At 37.6% G+C, this 18,605-nt stretch overlaps 1 protein-coding gene across 4 annotated transcripts in view; it reads right to left on the reverse strand.

Moving 5' to 3' along the window:
* The window catches only part of PHKB (phosphorylase kinase regulatory subunit beta), a 122,337-nt gene that overhangs the window by 86,162 nt on the left and 17,570 nt on the right, over positions 1-18,605 (reverse strand). For all 4 annotated transcript variants that reach the window (XM_019731864.3, XM_019731865.3, XM_019731866.3 and 1 more), the window contains 4 exons: positions 12,473-12,562; positions 11,414-11,552; positions 5,658-5,757; positions 454-561 (listed from right to left, as the gene is read on the reverse strand). In XM_019731864.3, the coding sequence (XP_019587423.1) occupies positions 454-561; positions 5,658-5,757; positions 11,414-11,552; positions 12,473-12,562 (437 nt within the window). The remainder of the gene's footprint in view (positions 1-453; positions 562-5,657; positions 5,758-11,413; positions 11,553-12,472; positions 12,563-18,605) is intronic.

Here is an 18,605-nt window from a genome sequence, read left to right on the forward strand (position 1 = left end):
TTTTGGAATTTCACGTGAGTGATGTTTTTAGCTTGATTGAAAGCTGATATATGAAAAATGAACCGTCATGGAACAGAAACCTCTGATTTGCCGTATAGCACTGCCAATTGTCTCTTATTCCCTCGCTCCTAAGTGCTGAAATTCTTCCAAATTTGATAACAAGGACATGCTTTTGTCACTGAAACAAGCCCAGGATTCCTCCTTCTAGATAGTTCTGAGTATTAGAATCTATCCAGCTGCCCTTTCTGCTTGCAGACCGAGAGGTCAGTCAGGCTGGATATTCAATCACAACTAACTCAGCCTGCTGGTGAGCATTTCATGCCTCATTTCACGTGCATTTCTACTGGTATTGTGAATTTATGAAATATACTTTTAAAAAATGGTAAGTAGCCTCAGAGCCTCTAGGACGCAGAGAACAAGCAGAAAAGAAGGTCTGTGAGCTTGTCTTTGTACCTGAAGGTGACCGTACTCCTCACAGGACAGGATCTCATCACCTGTCTGCGCGTTGAAAACAGAGTGAAGACACGTGGTTGGCCGTGGATCTTGCTTAAACTGCTGGACCTGGAACCAAATATAAAATTGACATCATGATAATAATTCCCATTCCCATTCAAGATTAGAGATTATAAGTGATTTTCCACGAATCTTTTTACTGAGGAAAGGTACATACAGGTCATAGGCAGAGGACAGAACAAAGCAGAAATGTTACTTTGTCTAAAGAAACAAAACACAGACAAAACTCATAACCACTAACTTAACAGAGTTGCCACGAGTGTTGAATACTGAGTTGATATTTCACCAACAGCTACTGAAGTCTAACAGGGAGATGTGAATGTAGCAGCGATGGCTTTTGCATGTTTGGCTTCTTATTTTATTTTAGAGTCAAACAATGGTTTCACCGTGCGGTACAGGATTTCAGGGTTTGTATCCCACTGTATTGCTATTTGGAAATGCTTACGTGACACTCAGGGAAAAAATGCTGCAGGCCACGTTCTCATCAGTAAGTGTTCAAAACCTCAAATCTATTTCTTTCTCTTAGGATCACAAATTGTAACCAATGCTCCTGTCAACATATTTTCGTTTCCTTTTCCACGTATACTCTCTTTACCAAGGCAACAATTCTCAGAGAACATGGTCCATAACTTTACTTATTAACGAACATAAATTTTAACCATTTTAGAATACTAAGTAAATACTAAACGATCTAACAAACAAACTCCAAGGACAAAAAACAATCCATCTACTCTTTTAGGTCCTGTTCAATTCAACTTGGCAAACATTTACTGGGATCAATTACATGCCAAGTACTGTGTTAGTCCGAGCAAGTATGAGATGAATAGGAACAGAGAATCAATAGAATGATACATAACTCTACGCAAAGGCAATGGTTTTCTTCTGTTGTTTTGTTGGTTTGTTTGTTTTGTTTTCTGCTAACGAAAGTCTTCTAGATCCCAGGAATATATAAGAAAACCACTGCCTTATTTATGTTCACTTAATAAGTAAGGCAATGGTTTTCTTCTCTCTGAGAAGATGTAAGGATGATAATATCTGGGTGGCTATGGTTTTGCCTTGCTTCACTTGACTAAGGATATACATACAGCCATATTCTCTTCTCCACCTTCAAAATTCTTCTCAGCCTTAAAATTCTATCTCAAAAAAATACCTTCTTTTATAAAGTCCCTTCCAATCCCCAGTTAAATTCCTTCCTCTGGATTCCCACATCAGGAAGCTTACCCCTCAATTATTTCTGCTGTCTTTTCATTTTATTAGTTTCCTGTATCTCCCACTATCTTATAAGCTTCTAAAAGCAGCATTACCCAATATGGCAGCCGTTAGCTACATGTGACTAATGAAATTAAATTACAATTAAGTAAAATTTGGACACTCAGTCCTGCAGTCACACTGGCCACACTCCAAGTGCTCAGCAGCCACATGTGACCAGTGGTTTCTGTATTGTTCAGCACTGTAGTCTAGGACATGTCCATTGTCACAGAAAGTCTACCGGAAGTCCTGTGCTAGAGGACTAACATACCTCTGTCCCCGCCACGCCCTGCACAGACACACAGGGCCCGCCTTACGACTGAAGTCAACAAAACGGAAGTCAGGACCTATCAGCAGCTCATCCAAACTGGGGGAATGAGGGTAAAAGGAGGGATGTACGTCTTCTCTCTACACTGTGACCACGCCAGCCAGGGTTAACTCAGAGGAGGTGAGAAGGCTCTTCCTTCTCAATATCTGACACAGACAGAAACCAGTGTGGTCGCCCCTTCACACTACCATGAATAGTGTCGCAAAGTGTTGAACATTATTCTGGAATCTTAGACAAAAGTAAAGTTAAAACAAAATCCATGTTGCCCACTTGATAAGGGTTTATAAGAGGATATGGGTTTATCAGTTTAACAAAGTGACTGCTGCAGTTAACAAGGTAGTGTTTGTCATTTGTCTTCAAGACGCACAAGTACCCAGCATGAGAATTGATATTCAATCACTGTGTCAGGGGAAAAGCAACCATTAAACAATTAAAGATACTCAAATGGGAAATCACATAACTATGCTTTGAATCTTAAAGCTGTTAAAAGACAAATAATTTAAAATTTCAGAAAAAAATAAGACCCAAACTCTATAAGCTTTGAAATGTAAAGGGAAAAAAAAAAAAAAAAGAAAGAAAGAAATGTAAAGGGGCATATTGTATGTGAATTACAGATAGAAAGTACTCTTGAAAACAATCAAAATCAAGGAGACATTCATTAGTATTTTATGATGTCTGGCATCTGGCAAGTAAAAACAAAAAACAATTAAAGCAAAATTTTCTAGACTAAAGAAAATCTAGAATAATGTTTTCTTTGCTTGTATTTTATTTGGACTTTTCCTAAAAACTTTAATCACTGTAAATAAACAGCTCATTTAGGAAAAGGTGACTGAGTATTTATTGTATTATCCATTCTTAATTAATAGCCTTCAAATATACACTTAGGAAGGAAAAATAATCTCCTAAGGGAATCCTGGAAGAATAAATTTTATAAAACTTTGATGATTTCTCATGAATTAAAAACTACTTAGCAGCAATTTAAACAAACAAACATTTGTAAGTAGATAGTTAAAGACAGCAACACTCACAGCCTATTGTAAAGCAAACCTCTGCCCTCCAAATTACTAACTACAGATTGAGTCAATTCTGAAAAATTCTGAAAGCTCTCCCTAAGGGGTATTAGAAGAGCAAATGAGAGAATAGGTGTATGAATATTTAGAGGTAAAAAAGACCTAACACTAAGTATTAAGCAAGTGGCAAGACAAAACAGACAGAAATCAGATGGCTCTCTCTACATTCTGCAAATCAAGGACAAAGACAGTTCTATTTATCCACTCAAATTCATAATAAATTAAAAATATCTCTTTTAGGTAGTATTTTTAGAAAATACGCCAGGAAGCACATTTTATGGAGAGAAATCACTAAAAGTGGAGCGCCAAAGACTTTCAAATCCTGACTTAAAAAGACAGAGAAGGTGAGCCTTAAGGTCAACAGCAAACGAACACTACAAAGGGGCTTCCTTTAGCTTTAAAGAAAGGCTAACAAATATATACCGGGGGTGCCAAAAAAATGTATACAAGTGGACACTTTGGTCAACGTTGCTCAAGCAATGGCTCGCCGTAATCAGAAGTGTCTGTGCCTGACCACTGTGCTGTACACCTGAAGCTGAAGCTGAATAATAATGAATGTCAACTATAATTTAATATACATATATATATATATAAAGTCACAGGATGTGGAGTACAGCATAAGGAATAGAGTCAGTGGAACCGTAACAGCTACATACGATGTCAGGGGGTAGTAGATTGGGGGATGGGGGTTATCACTTTGTGATGAGTATAAATAAGTGTCCAATTATTACATTGTTTTATACACTTGAAACTAAAAAAAGAAAAACAACAAAGAAATGTCTGGACACTGGTGGGAACCACTCTGAGCACCTCTTGTAATTGCAGAAGTCAAATGTGACCTGTATTCATCTTTTGTTATCAGTATATGTTGAGTATTACAATTTTAATCGTTTTCCTTTCTCAAAATGTGTATACATGTTTTTGGCACCCTCTGTATTTCACATTTTAAAGTATGATACATTCCCTCCTGCCATGGACTCATGAAGGGAATGCTGACCACCAAGAAGAGGTAAAGGTATGGTGGGAGGCAGTGAGCTGGGCACGTGCCTCCCCTTCCCTGAGTGAGCCCATCCCAGTGGATTAGAGTAATACTCTCCATTCCTACTCTAAAGATACGGAGACAAAGGGCAATTATAACAACGGAAATGCTTTACAACTGGTGAAACCCTACATTTCGTGGTATGCATAAATCCCAATGTGATCCATACCTTCTTACATCAGTTTATTTTAACGGTCTACCATTGTGCTTATATAAGGAAATCCTAATGATTTAAGAAATTCAAGACAGTTTAAGTCACATTCAAGCTGTATTCAAAGAAAATATAATTGTGAAGACTGGTTAGTAACGTTGAAAAATATTTAGAAAGGGACATTAACAACTGGCTAAACAAGCCACAAAGAAAAAACTTCGTATTACATCATTTCCTTCTTTCTGATAAACGATTCTAATTTCAGTCTGTCAGCTTGTTTAGCAAACACATGTAATTCACAGCTCTCACAATGTTCCCTTGAGAAAAGTTGAAGTCACAGACATTAGGCATTCATGAAATGATAAATGTGAAATAAACAGTAAACTTCTCACACTTAGGAAAAAAATAACTTTATAATTGCAATTACTTCAACATATATGACATACCAGTTTAATTCAACTAAGCCAATATGAAGTACTTTATATCAAGCATTGAAAAACCTTTATAATGATCTGCAAAGTCAAATCTCAGTAGACAAATTATAGGTTTGTCACATATCTTTATTATCAGCTTGTGAAGAAATTTACTTTTTCTGCCAAGTAACATTTTCTTGTTGCCACAGTTTGGTGGCAGAATATATCAATGAATTTTTTAAGTTTTAACTTCAGATATAGGTCTTAAGAAGAAAATGTGCTATCACATTTTTTGATCCTTTTGAAGAATAAATTAAAACAATATAATATCCGCATGTTAAAAACATACAAAATATTACACAATCAAAATTGCCCGTTTAATTACTGATGTGCATCTGTGCTGATTAATCATCAAACCTGGGGTGGTCATGGGGACACATGACACAGTGATGTATATACGGACACTTATTCTATTAGGACCTGGGGACACATAGATGTAGGTAAATAGGAAAATATCACATTATATTTGTATAGCGCTTTTGCCAGAGCACTCACCCGTCCAAAGGAATTCTGATGGGTTTTCTCAAGTAACATAACCTTGGTTAGAATTAATGGATATTGTGAGGCTCCTGAGAAACGGAGTCTTTACCAAGCAGACATGCAAACTGAAGTCTAAGTGACAGTTCTTAGTCACCTCTCACTAAGGTGTGTCTGCAGTTTCGGGATTCACAGCCCTGGGCTGGGAAGGCAGAGGCTGCTCTCACCTGGCAACCTGGCCTAGGACACGGCTTTACCTCTGGGAAGGACATTCCTCATCGGAAGATGCTATTGCTACATGGGTTAAATTAATCCCTCAGAGCAACGGGAGAATCCAGCGCACCCGACAGCGTCTTACCTTATCGGCCTGCCGCATGTAGCAGTAGAGAACGCCTCTCATACATTTGACCGCCGAGTGTTCCAGCTCATGGGTTCTTCCCTTGTCATCATCAATGCGCCTGGGGGAGACAGATAAGTCATGAGAGAAATTGGAAATGGCTGTGAAAAGGAAGCAGAGCTTTTGATAATGAAGTATTTAACTATCTGGCTAATCCTACATTCTGGCGACATCTACTAATTCTGGAACAGAGAAGCTCCATCTTCCTAGTAGATGTAAAAATGCTACAATTTAAAAAAAACAACCCTATGATGAAAACTTGTGCAGATTTCTCCTTCTTTCAAGGAAGAAAGCCAATTGCTTTAAAAATAGCATCCAATATTTTCTACATTGACTTGGCTGAAATTTTAAGGAACATTTCTCTGGTGGAACAATCTACCAAAAGCTTTTTTAATCTCACTGTCACAGAGTAGAGACAATTTTTTAATATTGATCCCTTCAGGGAAACACAGATTAGGGTAGGCACAACACTTCTTTGCTCTGCCACGTGTTTCCTAATGCCAGGGTGGGCCCTTCAGTCAGGGTGCCTTCAACTAAACACACATCCAGAGTGACACATGATGGATTTGGGCATGAAATTCTATATGCTGAGGTCTTAGTTTAAAATCAATGAACCCCAGTTTACATCACTTGCTTTCCAAAAGAAAGAACAGCTAAAATCTAACTATTAAACTAGGTTAAGATGGTCTTCTGTCCTTCAGTTCCCTTTTTATTATGGATCAGTAATCTTTGAAAGGTGGATGAGAGTTACCCACCACTGAAAAATGAAAGTAGCTTATTTATTGTCTCACTAAATCTTAACTAAAACATCTGGCGATCATCCCCACTTAACAAAAAGTATCACCCATCTCCTTGAAAAGTGTACTATAATTACCTCATCTTCCAACTGCAGACCTCACAAGCCACCGCTAAGAAGCATGATAATCATTTTAACACAGTATGAGGAATGTCAGTAAAAAGCTAAGTTTTCCTCATGAGAACATCATTTCCCCTCGCATAGTAGGCACTGCAGTAAAACCAGCATGATTTCACTCTGCTCTATTTTTACCCCGATGTCAGACACAAGGGTTTTAATGGAGGCAAATTATAGCATGGATAACAGGGGACCAGACGTTGATACATGGAGGAAGCAGCACAGTGGGGGTATAATAAGCTCAATGAAATGTTCTGTGTATAATTCCTACCTCATCTAAATAGTAATAATTCAGAAAAGAAATCAAGTTTTTCTAAAATTGTCTTTAAAATAAGTCTCTGTCCCTAATTTAAACAAGCATTAAACCAAGACTAATATATTCTAGAATAATGCAGCCACAATAAGGAATTTTTGTATTGTAATGAAGTTCTCCTGTTTCTCCTCCTTCTGCAAATAAAATAGTAACCATAACATTTCTCTTCTGTCTGAGGAAGTAAAGGAGCAGTTGCATTTGAGTAAAAACATTTAGGCATCAGGATATATTTCTGACCTTTCCTAAAATGTAAAGTGAGCCCAGTGATCCAAAATCATTCTTCTATTTTCTACTAGGAACTGGCAATTCTGCTTTTTTTAGCAAGCTCTATGGATGCAAATACAAGTTTTAATACGGTCTGCAGGGGAGTGGGGTGATAGGAATAAAATAAAATAAAAATTAAGGGAGTATAAAAAAATAAGATGGGTGTTTTTTTCCCTTATGTAATAATAAATCTGGAGGTACAAAGTCCTAGGGAGAATTTGAAGTCTCTTTGCTGGGCAAACTATGTACTAATTCCCTGTAAAATTTATCTTCTTAGTAGTTAAAGTAGATTTTTTTGTGTTACTCACTAGCAAGGGAACTATCTCCCATTTGGAGAAATGTGAAGGTATTCATCACAGAATTATTATGAAGCCTTCATACTTTCACAATGTTAAGTTGTGATGATTTGTTTTAGAGAAGCTCCATGTTGTAAAATTAATAGAACTTTGGTCTAATTCTACTTGTAACTGCCAATGAAGTCATATAGATTACATTAGGAAGAATTCCTCAACAATTAACCTGTCGGGGCAGCCAGATGGCTCAGTTGGGTAGAGCGTGAGCTCTGAACAACAGGGCTGCCAATTCGATTCCCACATGGGCCAGTGAGCTGCGCCCTTCACAACTAGTTTGAAGACAACGAGCTGCTGCTGAGCTTCCGGAGGGGTGGCCAGATGGCTCAGTTGGTAAGAGTGCAAGCTCTCAACAACAAGGTTTGCAGGTTCAATTCCCACATTGGATGGTGGGCTGCACCCCCTTCAACTAAAGATTGAAAATGGCAACTGGACTTGGAGCTGAGCTGTGCCCTCCACAACTAGATTGAAGGACAATTACTTAGAGCTGATGGGTCCTGGAGAAACACACTATCCCCCAATATTCTTCAATAAAATTGATTAAAAAAAAATAAAAATCAAGTAAAACCTTAAAAAAAATTTTTTTTTAATTAACCTGTCAATATTTTCTCTTCAGGAATTTATATCTATTTTATTTGGTAATGAATACATAATATAAAGTTATTAATTTTTAAAAATTATGAATAATTTGATTTTTCTGATTGCATTAGTTTTCAATAAGTCTTGTCAACAATCTCATGAAACCTTGAAACTTGTTTGAATTTGTGTGTGTATGTGTGTGTACTGAGGACTTAAAAAGATTATTTTATGCACATTTATAATTCATACCCATTTAGGAGTATAATTTGGTATTATTTTTAATTAGATATAGTCAATATTTTGTTAGAAATGATGAAGTAATTTATTTGCAGAAATACACTTTGAAATAATTTAATTTTCTTAAATTTATTATAGTTCACTCTATATTCTTGTTTTATAAGAGGGCAGAAAAGCTTACTAATGTTTGATTTTTTTAAATGTCGTCTACTCGTATATATCAAATTGTAGTTTCGAATGTGCCATCATTTTTAATTATGATTACATTACACTAACTATATAATTAATATAATTAAACATAACATATTTTCATTTTATTGTTCTTATAATCACATAATTATATTATTTTATTTTATAAATAATTACATACTTTTGGTTGACATGGCTCATGTTACAACTCCTTCTGAACCTACTCAATATAACAAAAATCTGCTAAAAGGAAGTTGAATCTATACTCTATGGCATATTAAAAAGTATCAAGTAGGGTTTTTGCACTGTTTGTTTTTAATATAACGTCTAGAAAAAAACATGACTTTAAAATAGGGTTTAAATACGGAACATCATTTTCTTTACTTTTTACATTTGAGAAGAGTAGTGATTTTTAAGAGTCTCACTTTGAAAGAGTACCTTTCAGGTGGGTTAAATGTATATGTACTGGAGAAATGGAAACTCGAGGCAAATGTTGACAAGACACCTTGAGCACTGGCCAAGGGAGAAAGGATGTCTTCCTGCAAGAACTCCTCCTGTTCCCTCCCAGTGTCATATTTACCTCTCACTTAGGCGTTGAATAAAATAGACGGCCCTAGTTAGTGCTAGTAAACAATGAAGTCACATGGCTATTTCTACCATATAATATTCTGACTTTATTTTCCTTGAAGTTTGCCCGTGGGGAAATAATGCACCAATGATAAGGTTCAAGGGTTAAAGTGATGTATCTACTGTGTTTCTCCAAAAATAAGACCTAGCCGGACCATCAGCTCTAATGCATCTTTTGGAGCAAAAATTAATATAAGACCCGGTCTTATTTTACTATAAGACTGGGTCTTTATAATATAATAAATATAATATAATATAATATAATATAATATAATATAATATAATATAATATAATATAATAAATATAATATAATATAATGTAATATAAGGCCTGGTCTTATTTTACTATAAGACCCAGTCTCATATGATATAATACAATACCTGGTCTTATTTTACTATAAGACCCAATATAATACAATATAATGTAATATAATATAATACCGGGTCTTATATTAATTTTTGCTCCAAAAGATGCATTAGAGCTGATGGTCTGGCTAGGTCTTATTTTCGGGGAAACACGGTACCAGATGTGTCAAGCCTTTTGGGAGAAAGGCTGTACTCTTGCATTTTTTTTAAGCCACTTTCCTCCAACATTTCCTTTAGAAAAGTTTCAAATGTACAGAAAAGCTAAAAGGATACTACAATGCATAAACCTTTTACTCTTCACCCGGGTTCACCAATTGCTAAAATCAGCTTACATTCTCTACCTATAATTTATTTTCTGAACTATTTGAAAGTAAACTACAAACATCATCACCCCTACACATTGGAAAAGTATCTCCTAAAAACAAGAACAGTCTCCTATATAACCATTATATCATTATCACACCCAAGGAATTTAATATCGATACTATATCATCTAACATATACTCTATGCCAAATGTATCCAATTAACCCCCAAATATACTTTACAGTGTTTTTCGAGTCCAATCAAAAATCATGCATTGTATCTGGTTGTCATATTTCTTTAGTCTTTCTTAATGTAGCCATTTTCATACCTATTTTCTGATTCTCTATGACAGCTGCATTCTTTAAGAGTCCAGGCAAGTTGAATTACAGAGGCACAATCTGGCTTTGTCTGATTGTTTAGTCACAGGTAGATCCATGTAAACATTTTGGTAAGAAGTCACTATGGGTGATGTGCCCTTACAGCTGTGTCACATCAGGACGTGCCCAGTGTCCGTCTGCCCCACTACTTGCGTGACCACTGGCTAAGGTGCTATTGGTGCTCTCTGTGCTCCCAAGACCAGTGGCAGCCTGACCTTTGATGAAGCTGTGCTGCGCCTCCACAGACTATGCAAAGAAACGCTTGCAGTGACATTAGCAAACAGGGCGCCACGGTGGCTGCTTCAGATGCTCTCCGTCTTTGATCTTCCTGTACAAACGCAGCCCATCGATGGCACACAACCGAGGGACCGTTTTTATGTGAAAGACACAGTTTTCAAATCGAAGTATATGCATGTATCAACTTCCGAAAATTAATATTCAGAAACCTAATCTTAACAATGGTGAGCACACAATGTGATATATAGATGGTGTATTCCAGAATTGTACACTTGAAACCTATCTGATTTTACTAACCATCATCACCCCAATAAATTTCAATTTAAAAAATGATTAAAATGTATTCTTACTGACTATGTGGCAGGACCCACGTTGGATGCTTCCCATATACAATGAAATAAAATTAAGGAGAACATTTGTATTGTGAAAGGATTTTTTTTTTTTACTTTATAAAATAATTATTTGACTTACAACATGTGATACCCCAATGAAGTGCAGTGAGAAAAACACAAAAGGGCGTGGGGAGAATCCTGGGCCTGGTTCTCTCTTTAACTGGTTGTGTAATTCTGAACAAATCTTTTAACTAAACTCTGGGCCCCAGTTTTATCGTCTGCAAAATTCACTCACCATCAGTTCCCTCTGTGACTGACACTAACCAACTCAATGAGAACGTTCTGCCCAAAAGTAATGCTGATGTGCAAACCTAGAGATGAAAAATTTGGGTCTAAATTGTTCAAACTAGTCTCATGTCACCTGCAGGAAAACTGAGAGACCTAAAAGGAGATGTGAGCAGTCACGTGTCATACAGTGAGTCAGCAGCAGAGCCAGAAGATAGCTGAGCAGGTTGGGCGCACGACGCCCTCAGGCCTGGACTTGACCTGCCCGAGCACCCCCGCTCACCTGTAGGCCGGAGCCAGCACCCAGGGCCTGGACTCGACCTGCCCGAGCACCCCCCGCTCACCTGTAGGCCAGAGCCAGCGCCCAGGCCGCAGCAGCGCAGTACAGGCTGTCCTGGATCTTGGCCTTCTGATCATCACCACAGGTTTTCGTGGGAAAGAGACCTGTGGTCGGACTTTGATACAGCAGCAATGTTGACTTGACTGCAATGGAAGACGAGAGAAAGAATGAATTTACAGCCATCCATTTGCCTCGCTTCCTCAGCCTCAGCCCACTTCCGACAGTTTTGTTGTTTCTAAACTTAAGCTGCATAAAACCTCTGAAGTTGTAGAAACAGCTCCATGGAAGTCACTTCAGCAAATCTCGGTAGCTGGTTATGGCTACAAAGATAACTAAAGGGCAACATAAAATATGTATCAGAATCTCGAATTACGTGAAGTTGAAAAAAAAAATCCTTATCTTAGGGGAGAAATATAAACCCAATTTTACATTACTTGCCACACTAGGGCAAGTAAATAGCATGTGAAGCAAACCACCAAAAAATTAATAGGCATTTCTGATGTAGGGTCTGAGGAAGAGAGAAGCCCCATGTATGCAGATCTCAGAGTTGTCCACTCACGTTAGGAAACAAAACTTGCCAGACTGACCATGTTCCCTCACCCCCCATCGTCATATATATTTATCAGGGATCTGATATCAGTAACGGTAACCTGAGATTACCCTTTGTATCTCGGTGAATTAGAAATGGATGTAAAAGGGTCAGGACTACCTAGGGACCATGTATAAATTAAATAAAAGAGCAAGGGATCCTTCTACCAAATCTTGTATGTGTAAGCACTAATCGAGAAACAGCCTCTAGTTCTCGAATCCAGGAATGTTCAGGAAGGCTAAAAGGACACACAGGCATTGGTGACAGCCTTCAAATTATTCAAGGGACACATATGACTAGTTAGGTTCCTTTTCCAGTTCTGGTATCAATATGCAGTCAGAATGCGTGGCTGCCTAAGCACTGAAACCAGTACGACATCCAAACGAGAGAGCACCGTCCCCACACTGCACGTGACAGACCTCAGGCACAGCAAACCCCAACCACAAGCGCCAGGTCTTCCCCCAGTTTGCTTACCAATTCTGTAATAATGATCCAGCTTTTCCCACAGAGTTTCATTATTAGGTCTTGGAAGATTAATGCTTTTAAGAGGTTCATAAACTGAGCCTAAAAAGAAGGAAAACTCATTAAATTCAGTCATTTTCACCCAGACAAACCAAGAAAACTTCTAAACAAATGAAGAAGCACTACTTAGTAATTAGTTTTCAGCTTTTATATGTGAACTGCTGTATTTCACTACTGTTCAAATTTTTGGTGGGGGAAGGAGAGTGAAGAAAGCACCGTTCTGACAAGTACAGAAGGGTTTTGATGTTATGGGACACCCTCACCCTCACCCCTGCAGTCATTCCATCTAACTCATGTATATTCTGGTCCTAACAACGCAAACATCACTAATACTCAGCTGCTAGTCACTAGCTCAATAATCTCAGCTCCCCTTGAGACACATCTCCTAACATGTACTGAAATCCAAACATTATCCTTTATGTTCTTGCTTCACCATGCAGTTTGCTGCCAAACGATTATATCCCCCAAAACCTCAAGGAAGAAGGTAACACGATGTTCCAAAGTCATCCCCTCCAAGAGTCGTCAGATCGTTTTCATACTGAAATTCCGAAGCATCCACCTTCTCCTAGGTAGGCAACACTCCTGCCTTATTCTCTGGACTTGAAGCAGAAACCATTTCTACTTCTCAGCCAGCAAAGCTACGTCAGTCTCAGCACAGCACACTGCTCAAAAGCTACAGAATACACAACAATGGAGGTAACTTGCCACAAAATGGATACAGAAAATTGTTTACTTGACTTTCTCACCTGTTGAGTAGAAGGAAGACAACTCAACCTTCAGCCATCAGACTAAGTACTGTCTCTCATTCTTGTTAAAATCACTCAGAAATCATAAACTCAAGGTCATAATTAATCCACCTCTGGATTTAGGGAATGCATGTCACACAGTCTGACCACACAGCACAAGAATGAACCCACAATTTACGGGGGGAGGGGGCGAGGATCGTATTGGCATGCATTAAGAATCTGTTATTTTAGAGAAATTAAAGCATCTATGTTCAGAAAATTGCTATGGCCACTATGCTATTTAAAGGAATCCCTTTATATTCAGGCAGATAGTCAGCATTATGAAGTAAGGAAAGGATCTATACACTTAAGCAATGGGCCCATTATCTTCGTCGGAGAGAGATGAAGGGTGGATAAATAGTAATATGAAACACCCCGCACTGAGTGAAGAGATTTTCTACAAGAGTCTTCACAATGACACCAGAATGAATGGCCCCATACTGAAGAACGGGGAGCATCTCTCATTCTTGTTTTACAAAAATGGGATCATGAAATATGCCCATCCTTGCACCCCACTCCTCTCACTTAACAGCACACATGGAAATCACCAAAGGCAATGGTTCTGTCTAATGGCTGCTACTGTACATCTTCCGGGGTGTGGATACGATACGACTTGGTCAACTATTTCCCTATCAGTGGGTATCTAATTTGTTTCCTATTTTTGCTGTCGTAAACAATACAGCAATACATGCTTATACATGGATATAGGCAGAAGTGCGCTACAGCCAGCCAGTACCAGCAGGGAGAACCAACTGTCAGATTTTCAGGGATTTGGGGAGCTATTTACGAAACACAGTCATAAGTAAAAATGAAATTATATAAACTTAGAACCAATTATTAAAAATAAAGGTAGTAAATATTCAAAACTCAATACTTTCTCACTTATTTTACTACATTTCACTATTCCATATGCTCTTGAGTTTATACCTATGTCTGTACATTGGAAACACCGTATCCCAGCCCACATGTTACATCACATCTCTTTCCAACTCTGCATTGAGTGATGTCACGTGGAATTGAGTAGTTGCAACCAGAACCGTATGGTCTTCAAAGTCTAAAATATCTACTATCTGGCCCTTTATAGAAAAAGTTTGCCCCTCTTCTCTGAATTCCCAGTAGTATTGAATTAAACGAAAAATGTACTTTTTACAAAATAAGGGCAAATTGTGTCTTTAAAAAAAGACTGAAAAATTTCACATCCTACCAGCAAGTGTCCCATTCTTTTAGAAGTTCCTCCACTCTGATAGGAGTAAAGCATAGCTCACTTTTACTTAACTTCCATCTCCCTTATGATCGGTGAGGTTGAGAATATTTTCCAGCTGGCCACGTGCATTTGCTCTTCTAAAACGGCCTACACTGCCCTTTGCCATCCCTTCAGTAGAGTTTATGTCAATTTCTAAGAAGAGCTCTTTGCACGTTTTGTATTTTATTTAACACTCCCATTTCAAATATTGTCCCCTGAGCTTTCATTAATATACCAATGTCACAATATGAAAAATTTTAATAATCGGATATGTCTATCTTTTCTCACTAAGTTCTAGTTTTCCTTTCTGTTTAAAAAGATTTTGACAACCCCTATGTTACATATATAGCCACCTCAATTTCCTACTAAGTTTTTTATTAGGTTAAAAAAAAAAATCCGATTTTGGTATTTGACCCCCTAGGAATTTGTTTCTGAAATTACTTTCAAAGTCAGTAGTTAATTCCATACTTTTTAAAAATATCAAATTGGTCGTTTTTTTTTTTTTTTAGGTTATAGAATATTGAATAGAAATATGCATTTATCCTAAATTATAAGCAGAGAACATCCCAAATTATGGGATTAAAATAGACATTTCCTCCTGAGACAATTACAACTTAATTTTCAAAAGCTATATTAAAACTTAGTACCTAATAATGTAGCATTTGGTCTACATATGTTTTCTCAGATATAACAATTTTATGCAAGATTTCAACCCTATCATTGACATACAATGTTTACAAACAGCTAAACAAAAGTCAGCTTTATGCGTGGTTGCATTAAGGTCTCTAAAAATCTCCATTGCCTGGGGCAACACATATTGATTTGTAAAAAAGTATTTTATGTAGCACTCAATACTGGAAACTGACACAAAGTTGAAACAAAGTAAACAACATACTTTCATTTTTCTATGGGTCTTGGGTTCTGGCAGAAAAATACACAGAATCTGTGAAAGTAAAATCTTACCCCAAGGAAAGAATCAATGGTATCTCCAATCTGCATTTTATAAATGATTTGTTAACATTGGGAATTGAGCAAGTTGAAGTTCACCAGTTCTAACGATTGCAAACTTAGCATCTTCTCCTGCCTTAGCTAATGGTGAGCAGCTGGTCTTATAGATACAGGACAAGGTCAGAGTTATGATTTTTCAGTCAGGAACCAGTCTATGAAAGCTTAAGGAGTACAGCTTTGAGACTGTGAAGCGCAGAGACTAATACACTAATAAGGAGGTATGGACAAAGAAGCCGTGAATAAGCAAAATTCCTGAGCTAACATGTTCCACAACAAGGTAACGAGACCTAAAAAGAACTTGTGTTGCAGAGGGTCAAACAGCAACACAATTTCAGGAGGTGTGTAGATTCCTTATAGGCACTCACAATTGCACGCAGAGAAGTTGAGAAGGGCAGGAAGGGTGCAGACCAGGTAGGCATGGGAAAGCAAAAAGATAGCCTTGTATATGAACATACAAAATATATACAGGTCACATGTGCGGTTTATCAGTAAATTATTAAAACATTAATTTTTGAGCTGCTAAAATAGCAAGGGTTACCCGAGAACCATAATCTGTATGTTTGTCCTACGTATCATCTATATATAATACATTTTCAAGCAACTTTGAAATTTATATTGCATCATTAACTTCAGATGACAATTTCTTCATCTTACAGTTCCCTTTTACTCCTCCACTGATTGAAAAAGAGAAGGATGCTAGAAGGGACAAGTTATTCCCACACCTTCTCAACCTCGTATCCCTAATGCTGGTACCAGGAGGTCTCAGCAAGTATGTACTGAATGAAACTTTATCTCTCAGGCCACCACATCTCCTGCTACTGCCCCATCCGTATCATCTGATTCAATGATCAAGTCCCACTTCATCAGGTTTCCATGATGAGACAGTTGAAAAACTTATCTTACTAACTTGAGAATAGAGACATGTTAACTTTTATAGTTAAAAGATGTGAATAGACTGTACGTGACTCAGCACATTAAGCATCTTCAAGATCACCAATATCTCCTTGCAAAACAAAGAAACAAAACTGACACCATGATTTTCTTTACTGTTCATTTCATCCATGCACAGAAATTTAAAACACTAAGGAATAAATGTTCTTCCAGGAAGGGAACGAATACATTATGACATTCAATGAAATACCTTGAAACTGTTAAAGGAATGAGGTAGATCTACTTGGAATATCGTGAAAGACCCACAGTATATAGTGTGAAGCAGCATTGTCATAGAACAAGGCATCCAGTATATGACCACGTGTTGCAAAGTAGTCAAAATAACTTGACGTGTGTGATTTTACAAATGTATATGCATATGTAGATAAACTAAGTACTTGAAAAAGCCTAAAAGGAGACACACCAAACTTAAAAATGACTACCACCAGGGAGAGGACAGTGACGTTTACTCTGCACAGCTCTGATCGTTTATTACATAAGAATGTATTCATTTATTACTTGTATAATTTTTTTAGATGAGAAAGGGACGTTTTGAACGCCTACTCCTATGCATTGCACAAGCCCCATTTCACCATCCTGACAAAGCTATGAGGCTGGCATTAAAGTAAGACACAAGGAAGTTACTACGTCGCAGCATGAAATCAGGCCCAGTGCTCTGGGAGGACGAACGGTGCGTGTGCTCTGTACCCCGCACCATGAAATGTCATAAAAATGCTTGGCTGAGAAGAGGGAAGAGCCCTTAATCTCTGCCAACAGACTGCTCCAGAATTGTATGTGTATGTGCATGCATATACAGAGGGTGCCCCAAAAACGTATACACATTTAAGAAAGGAAAACTGTATTAAAATTGCAATACTCAATATATACCGATAACAAAAGATGAATACAAGTCACGTGTGACTTCTGCAATGACAAGATTGGCTCAAAGTGGTTCCCATCAGCATCCAGACACTTCTGATTACAGCGAACTACTGCTTGAGCAACGCTGACCAAAGTGTCCACTTGTGTACACTTTTTTTGGCACCCCTGGTGTATATACACATGTATACTTTCCCATACTTAGCCTCAATTTATTATCACAGTTCATCCGAACCCTCAACTTTTTACGTCTGTATGTTTCTCCATGGCAAGTTGGGTAAGAAACATATTTTAAATGTAAAATATGAAATGGCAAATATGAAATAACACAACTTTATAAAAATGAAGTAAAATTTGCCTATTCGACTGATCCAAATAAGATGTGAAAAGGCCACTCTACTGTTCCCATTTTATTTCTAATAAAAAGTTCTTCTAGTGACCTTTATAGAAAGAGGACAGCCTATAAAATCTGTTTAAGGATATGAAACCTGGTTGCTGCTTCACATGTTGACCTTATGAACACCAATCACTCAATTAGCGATTTCATTTTCCTTCCTTACTTACAGTCTGCTAGAGTGTCTGGTCATTAACGTACATGAATTTGCACAAATTCTGTCAGGGTAGAGCTGTATTTGAACAATTTTAATCTTCCTAAAAAGTTTTTGGAAGTCCTTGTTATGAAAAAAAAAAAAACATTCAGAAGTGACACAAGTTCTTACATTTTCTCAACAGTGATTGTTTCTTTCACTGTCGCAACCCCAACGCCAGCAGGGTCTGGCACACAGCGAGCACTGAATAAATATTTATTGAACAAATGGAATTCATACCCTCTGATATCTAAGATTTGCCAAAAATTACTTGGAATCAGCTGCAATGAATCAGATGATTCCTCAGGGCAGCGGAAGTTAAATAACCTAAGTTATGACCAGAAAGTAATGCAACTTGGTCTATGCTATTTCATTTTTCTGTTCTGTTCTTCTATTGCTCATGAAGGAGGATCTGAATGGAATCATAAAAGGGTACGATGTTAAAATGATTTGGTCACTAGGCTCAATGTGTGCAGCCTTACAAAGGGGTTATTGATGAAGGGCAATGCTAATCGGAACACGCACGTCTTCTGAAGAGAGACCCTGAGTCGTGATGCTGTACTTACACCACAAGGGAAAGTTTTCAATTCCAAACTTCTAAGAGTTGAATGATAGAGTCTCAGTTCAATCGTAACTGAATTACATGGAGGGGG

The sequence above is a fragment of the Rhinolophus sinicus genome, chromosome 8 (assembly GCF_057876585.1).
Source record: "Rhinolophus sinicus isolate RSI-liver-muscle chromosome 8, RSI-T2T, whole genome shotgun sequence".
In the NCBI taxonomy this organism is placed as follows: domain Eukaryota; kingdom Metazoa; phylum Chordata; class Mammalia; order Chiroptera; family Rhinolophidae; genus Rhinolophus; species Rhinolophus sinicus.